This window comes from Buceros rhinoceros, unplaced genomic scaffold (assembly GCF_000710305.1).
Source record: "Buceros rhinoceros silvestris isolate BGI_N320 unplaced genomic scaffold, ASM71030v1 scaffold21144, whole genome shotgun sequence".
In the NCBI taxonomy this organism is placed as follows: Eukaryota; Metazoa; Chordata; class Aves; order Bucerotiformes; family Bucerotidae; genus Buceros; species Buceros rhinoceros.
Genome location: NW_010408011.1, coordinates 28,240 through 35,610, shown reverse-complemented (window position 1 = coordinate 35,610; position 7,371 = coordinate 28,240). Strand labels below are relative to the sequence as shown.

General features: G+C 46.4%; 1 protein-coding gene across 1 annotated transcript in view; it reads left to right on the top strand.

Moving 5' to 3' along the window:
* The window catches only part of IGDCC3 (immunoglobulin superfamily, DCC subclass, member 3), a gene marked incomplete at both ends in the record, with an annotated part of 88,548 nt that overhangs the window by 52,944 nt on the left and 28,233 nt on the right, over positions 1 to 7,371 (top strand). Inside the window, one exon of the mRNA XM_010134734.1 lies at positions 2,316 to 2,453. Within this exon, the coding sequence (XP_010133036.1) occupies positions 2,316 to 2,453 (138 nt within the window). The remainder of the gene's footprint in view (positions 1 to 2,315; positions 2,454 to 7,371) is intronic.

Below are 7,371 nucleotides of genomic sequence, written 5' to 3'. Positions count from 1 at the left end.
TGGCGGGGCTGCCGGCAGCGAGCAGCATGGATGTGTCTTCCAGCCCTCCTGATTGATTATTTTCAAGTGCCTGCTTAGCGCAGATGCTCCCGAGAGGCTGCCTGCCTCTCTACACTGACACCTTTTCAGCACGAGCTGCGTCTCTCTCTGCTGCTGTCCTTTTGATCAAGATCTAACAACCTGGGCCTGCGATGTTCCCATCCCTGCTACAGCGCCTGTCACTCCTGGCAGTGCTGGGGACCTCCCTGTCCTCGCTGCGATTGCTGCTGGCAGAGTCCCTGGGGACCATGTGCATCATTAGAGCCTTTTTCCTTTTCAAAACAAACCCCTGCCATGGAGCCCTGAACACTGTTGTGCTCCAGCAGCACTTGCCTGCCACAAGTTCCTCGTTTTGTCACTCCTTTCCTCCTGACCCTGCATCAAAGAGCTGTTCTGGTTGGAGAAGGAAACCCCCTCCTCAATGGTGAGGTGTGGTCGGCCCCTTTGCATGGTCTGGCATCTGACTGCCACATACCTGCTGGGTCACTGTCCCTTCTGGCCCTGGAGCTGGCACTGCTGTGGGCGTTGGGCTCAGCAGCAAAGCTATGGGACCATTATGTGGCCTTTGGAGGAGAAGGTGAGCAGCAGTGGAAGTGCTGCCACTCCCAGAGCTGGGCAGGGTTTGGCCAAACTCAGGGAGCTGAGCCCACACCCAAAAACCTGAATGCTGCTTTAGGGCTCCGAGTATAAATCAAAGAGTGTGATTTTTCTTTTTGTTAAAATAGAGTGTTTTATAAATTCTGTTTTGGTTTCAGCTCCCGTTTACTGATCTTCTCGAGTGACCTTGGACAATTCATTTCATTTCTCTGCGTTTTGAAATATTGAAATCACTGTATAATACGATGATAATACCGTATTATTCTAAGCGTGAACATTTAGTATTGTGATTTAAAACAATAAATCTACATGGGCTTTAAAGGCGCTCGGAGGTACGGAGGGAAGGTATTGTTTTTCAGATCTCTTGGGGTTAACCAGCCGGTCATATGAATTTATTGTGCATTCTGGTTCTCATCAAAAAATCTGCATTTTATGGCTTGCAGTGAAATGCGTTTAGTGAGAAAGTCAGCTCTTAAGTCACGCTGACACGGTGATTTTTCTTGGGTTTTGTCCATTTAGACACAACCTCAGAGTGGCTTTATCGCTCCCCGTTTAGCCCCTGCAGGAACGATTAACAAACGAGCTGCTCTGATCCGTGCTTGCCCTCGGACTGCTGCGGAATCCCCTGCTAATGCCCTGACTTCAGCCCCTGAGCTGCTGTGAAAGGGCAATGCTAAAAAGTGCAGGAAGAAAAGAGATTTTTTTTTCTTGGAGCAAAGCTCTTGCAGAGAGTTCTTTGTGGTGGATCGCTTCTCTTTAACAAGCTTACTGGACATCGGGAAGTCCATGTTTATGGAATGATCTCTGCAGCAAAGCCTGGTCCATGGTAGAGCTCAGCTCCCAGCCCTCCCCATGCCCATCCCCTGCTCGGGGGCAGATGACCAGCCCAGGGATTTCTCTCTGCAGGTGCACTGAGCATTTTTGCCAGCAGCAGCTGTCAGATTGTTGAAATTCCTTAAATGCTGCTTGACCTCATAATTTCTGGAGATAACCCAGCTCTCGTCGAAAACGGGGAGAAGACTAACGCAGAGATTATAAAAATTCCTGTTTACTGATGGAGAACTCCTTTTTCTCCTCCTCTCCTGCTCCCCACAAATTGGCACGGGATGATGGTTTCATCCTGTGGTCTCCTCCTGTCTGGTGTAATGTTTCCTCTCAAAAAGATCCTCTGCAGGAGTCAGGGACTGGCACCTCCATGGCTCTGTGTGTCCCAGGACAGGGGTTTTGCAGCAAATGACAAGGGAAGATGCTTGCAGTGAGGCAGATTGAGGCATTGTGGACTGCATGGATTACTCCGTGATGCTGAAAGATAAAGCAACTCCTTAATTTATTTGCACTCCTGTCTGCACAAGCTGTCCTGCAGCTCGGGTCCTCCCTTTGTACTATGATTTTCCTGCACATCTGCTCCCTGCAGTTCAGTGTGGTTCTTCTTTGTGCTGCTGTTAACGAGGCTGCTTGTGGCGGGATGGGTTGGTTGAGGAGTGTTCCTCAGGAGTTCAGCACACACTTAAAACTCATTCAGACAACGGGGATGTCACACAAACGTGCTCCTTTTGTTTCAGGTACATCTCAAATTTACTGAGCCACATCATTTGTACTTAAGAGGATGCACAAAGCCCTCAGTGTTTCCATTAGAAAAGAGACTCAGATGCCTTCTAACGATGATGCTGTTCTCGCAGGCTCTCACTCCACCGTTTACAAGGACCCCATGATTCTCGTCGGTCCGGAGAACCTCACGCTGACGGTACACCAGACCGCTGTGCTGGAATGCATCGCCACCGGCAATCCCCGTCCCATCGTCTCCTGGAGCCGCCTAGGTAAGCCCCGGGGGTGACCGGGATTTCCTCCTCCTCCTCCGGTCCCATCCGTGTTGCCATCACGTGAGAAATAGGTAGGTGCTGCTATTTTACGCCACAAGTGATTCACCCTTTCCCTTCCTACTGAAGTTAATTGTAGGCTTGAAGTGTTTTTTATCCTCATGTCTGCACTTTGTTTTTTCTTTCTGCTAAGATCCTGTCTTTACCTATTAGAGAAGTGGGTTGGTTAAACCTGTAGACGTTCCATGAAAGGTGATAATTTTATCTTTCCTCAAGTGACAGCGTCTTCTTCAGCTGCATCAAAAACATCACCACTGTTGGCCCAGAGAAGCAGAATTATACACAAACACATCTTTCACATAAAACAAGCTTGAAAGAAACTTGCTGCCTGTTCAGGGTTTTTTTTTAAAAAAATTTGAGGGAAAAAGAGTATTTAAAGTAGCATGTCTGAAACTCTGAAAAAACAAGTGCTTGCTGCTGGGGTCCATGGTATGTTTTTTTAAATCAGCATGGAAACCAGAGGTAATGTCTGATGGCATCATACAGGTGAGGAAGAGCAAAGTGCCATGTTTCTGCCATGTTTTCTGAAAGTGAAGGTTATTCTAGGCTCTAACTTTGTGATAGTAGCTTGGAAACTATTTTGGTCAGAGCAGCACTCCCACTGCCCTACAGAAATCTCTGCTGACCAAAGAGTTTTTGGTTTATCTTCTGGAGCTTGTAACTCCACCTGTGTGCACAGTTGGTATTTCCCAAGCCCTTGTGGTCTGCAGGGTCACATCATTTTTGGGTTGCTGATCTCCTTGAGTCTTCCAAGGTGGCTGCGAGGCACAAACAGGGCTAGTTCTGTCTTGTGCTGCTGTGCTGGATGTGGGACTTCATGCCCGTGGCTCTCCAAGGGTCAGGGTTCAGCTTGTGGGAAGGGCAACTTGCCACCCAGAGCCATGTGTCAGGGGATTAAGACATGTATCCAGCATCAGTCGCACGATTTCTCCATGTTCGTCCTCCTGCTTGCATCCTCTGGTGGCTTGTAAAATCAGCTGGTGTCTGCCACTAGCTGCAGGTTTTTTTCCTCCAGAGCCGTAACCGTCAGATTGATGCTGTTTTAAAAATTCCCCAGATAGGCTATATCACTGTTTTGGTTCTCTTGGACACGAAGCAGCTCTACATTAGCACTCAACTATAATAAACTACTTTATAATTGCCTTAATTATAAGTGCTTATTACCTTCTTCAAAACACTTGTCTCTATAGAGCAGGGCAATAATGAAGATGTAATAGCTTTGTGCGATGTTTGTCGGGATGGTCTGAGCTCAGCTTTGCCTTCCACCAAAAAGAAACACCCTCTCCACGTGCTTTGCAGCACAGCAGCAGAATTACAGATATTGAATGGGAAAGAGATCCTGTTATTTTCCCTCCCCTGCATCAGGAATGTTTCCTGTCCAAAGCATCACAAGATCTTGTTTAGCATTACACCCATCTCGACAGCGATGTGGCGTACGGGCTCGCTGATGAGTCGGTGAGTTTGTCATCTCTTTGTAGCCATTTCAGAAGCGCTTTCATGTCTCCGTGTCTGTGTGATCAGGAGGAGGGAGAGAGGTTTACGCTGGCCAGGGAGGTCCGCTGAGCATCTGTCATCTGTACGCGTGGCTTCCTCCCCTGTGAAGATCTTCTTCCTGAAGGTTCTCCTACTGAGCTGGTTTAGCTTAAACAACCAGTTAATTTACTCAGCTTAGGAAAAACCCACTCCCAGGAATAAAAAAGCCATGGCCACAAAGTCTTGGAGAGATGCAGTTGATTGAGCAATAAGCTTGACATAACTTAAGCAAAGGCATGAACAGTGCAGGCACTTTTTGCTTTGGCTTTACGAAGACCTGGCTGGTTTGCAGTGGGAAAAGACAGCTCTGTTTTGCTTGAGGGAAATGATTCAAATTCGGGGCCGGTTTTTGAGTGTCATACAATCAATTTTGAATTTAATTTCCTTGGGAATATGTTGTAGCCCCTGACCACAAACAGAATTCCTGTGTCTCGCCGTGCATGAAACGTCAACATTCATTAGAGAGCAGGCTCGGGGAGAAATGTAAAATCATTAAGGGTTTGTTGGGGGGAGATGGGGCTTTTCCTTTCAGGGCTGCGCACTTCAGGCTCGGACCTGTGCACAAATGAATGTCCTGGGCACTTACTGCAAAGCCTTTTGAATGAATGATGATTTTAATGTATCCTTCCCCTTTAACTGACAGGCCACTGAGCTGGCCTCCATAAAAGGTACCGAGGCCGAATAATAAACTATTTAGAGAGATATAGAAAAGTGAGGCGCGAGAGAAAAGACAGCGATTATCTGATAGCGTTATACAGAAGTTGTCAGAAAGGGCTGCACAATGGGAAGGAAATTACTAAAGAGGGAGCCATTCAAGAAGTAAACTATACAACAATTGTAGGAGCCAATTAATTGGTAACTTATTGGACACAGAAGCTTGCAATAGATGGCTGACTGGTTGACAGGAGCGCCGTTCCCGTAAGTGTTTAGAAATAATAGAGTAAATTTCACCACTTCACATACTGAATAGTCAACTGTTGCAATGTACTCTAAATATGCTAATCCACGGTGCCCAGTGTCCACCGGAGCAGGAGACCCATGTGTCTCAAAAGTGGAAGGCTACTATGGCACAATACAAAGAATTCACAAAAGACCTAAATGATCAACATTAGAAAGTTGTTACTTTCTTTCTACTCGCTACTTACAAAAGAAAGGCGTTCGTGTCGTTGCATATTCATATCGCCTGGCACGTTTTAACGGGTCCCCGTAATTGGTGCTGGTGTGCCAATCACTCGGTTTGCAGGCAGAGAATGGACTCCAGAAAGCATCGCATACACCTTGGAAAAATAAATAACGCAGCTCCCAAACCGCAGGCGTCTTTCGTCCAGACTTCACCCCAGTGGGGAACCTGGCAGCCTCTACTTGTTCATAGCCGGGGCACGTCCCGTTTGGAGAATGGTCTTCTTCATCAATCGGTTGTCTGTCTGCTCTTCACAACCAGCTGAACCTCCTTCCCCCTTCCTTCTCCTTCCATCAACTGAGCATCAACAGAGAGAATCCACCAGATGTTTCCACCCAGACTGTCTTGGTTTTAGTCCTCAAATTTTCTGCTTTTGACTTAATGAAAAGAAGTAGAAGGTCATGTTAGATGAGCAGCAGTTTCAAGGTTGCGTGGGTCCTGAGAGCTTTGTGAACTGAGCAACAGTGTTAGCTTTTGTAGTCTTTCAGATATCTGTGGAGAGGTGGCTCGGTGATGGCAAGTGATGCCAGGAAAATGGGTTTTCAGGGTTTGGTTCCCATGATCCAAGCCATGCTTCAGGTCCCTGTGTAAGGGAAACGGGGTTAAACCAGATAGCAACCACTGCAAAGTATGCGTGAGACATTAGTCCCTCTGCACAGCACTTCCACAAAGTGCTGAGCTTTCACGATGCCAGGAATTTCTTGTGTAAATACTCTGTATTATTTATATGTGTGGTCAGTGTTACCAGGTTGGATTTGATATTCATGAAAGACCTTTTTAATTGATGACAGAACGGCTCAGGTTGAGTGAGGCACAGTAGAGTAAGAAGGATGGAGCAGGCTGGGAAAGTAGAGATGTTTCTCCAGAAGCCGTTTTCAGTGCTCTTAGGAAGGAAGGAGTTGAGCAAGAGGCAGATGGGATGATGTGGAACAGTGATCTTTGCTGGCTGTTTGAAATGGCCATGGGTCAAATGGCAGATCCCCCAAGGTTTCTGAGCTTGGAGAGCTTTGTTCTTCAGGGAAGTGAATGATGCTTGATTGACAGGAGATGTTTCTTCAGACCATCACACCTCTAATTAATAGTTGTTACTAGAGAGATAACTGAGGGTGTATCAATGCTGGTATCTGGACTGTGTGGAGTACCTGCAGCAGGCTGGGTCTTCGCATGCTTAAATTATGCAGCAGGTTATAAATAATAGAGTAAAACTACTGACATTCAGGTCACGTTCCTGTGGTATTTCTTAAGGCAGTGATGTGGTGAAGCATCCAGGTATGGCCACTTCGCATCTTTCACTGGTCCTGTCCCTCCCTTGAGAGAGAGATTTGATTTTTACGCCTGTTGTAAATACAGACTTCCAAAAAGTCTAATTTAAAAGATGAAATCAAGTTCAATTGGACTTTAATTCAGACCTCTTTACACTTCAGTTCGAATGATGTTTGAGAGGAATGGTTCCTTCCTATTGCTCATTAAATGCGGGACAGGTCATGTTTTACCGTCCTTTTTATGACTGAGCCATTTACTGCTGCAGTGGCTTGGTCAGCTCTGTGATCATTTAATCATTTAACGACATTGTTTTTCTCTCTCTAAAAGACCTGAGCATTTGTCTTTGCAATGCAAATAATGAAGTGGTCTGGCATTGCCTGCCTAATGAAGCAAGGAAGACTTTAACTTAAAAAATTTCCTGGAAAACAATATATAAAGAGCATGGCAGGAGACGTGTTTGTGAAGTGCTTTGTACCTTTCAGTCCATGTTTTGCCGGTGTTTCCTAGTAGGATGCTGCTGTTAATCTGAAATGGGATCCCTCACTTCTATGCTCCAGGCTTGTGCGTTCATGAACGCGCGCTGCTCTCACTAGCGCTGCCAGACACACTTGCCCTCTGTCCCATCTATGCACATGCTGGGCAGCAAGTGGCATTTCTAGGTCGATGGTTAATTTGTCCCTCTCCTTGAGTGCTGCTTTGCCTTCATGTTTTCCCAATCCATTCCAGAATCTGTTGGTTATGAATGGCCCAAATCCTCATAATATGCTTCTTATGGAATGCGTGATATGACAGCTAAAGCATTCAGTTGCAGGGTAACTTTGAACTAGGACTGTGTACCTGTCTGTGGTGAAGCAAGGGCCTGCCCCAGGTCAGGCATGGGCC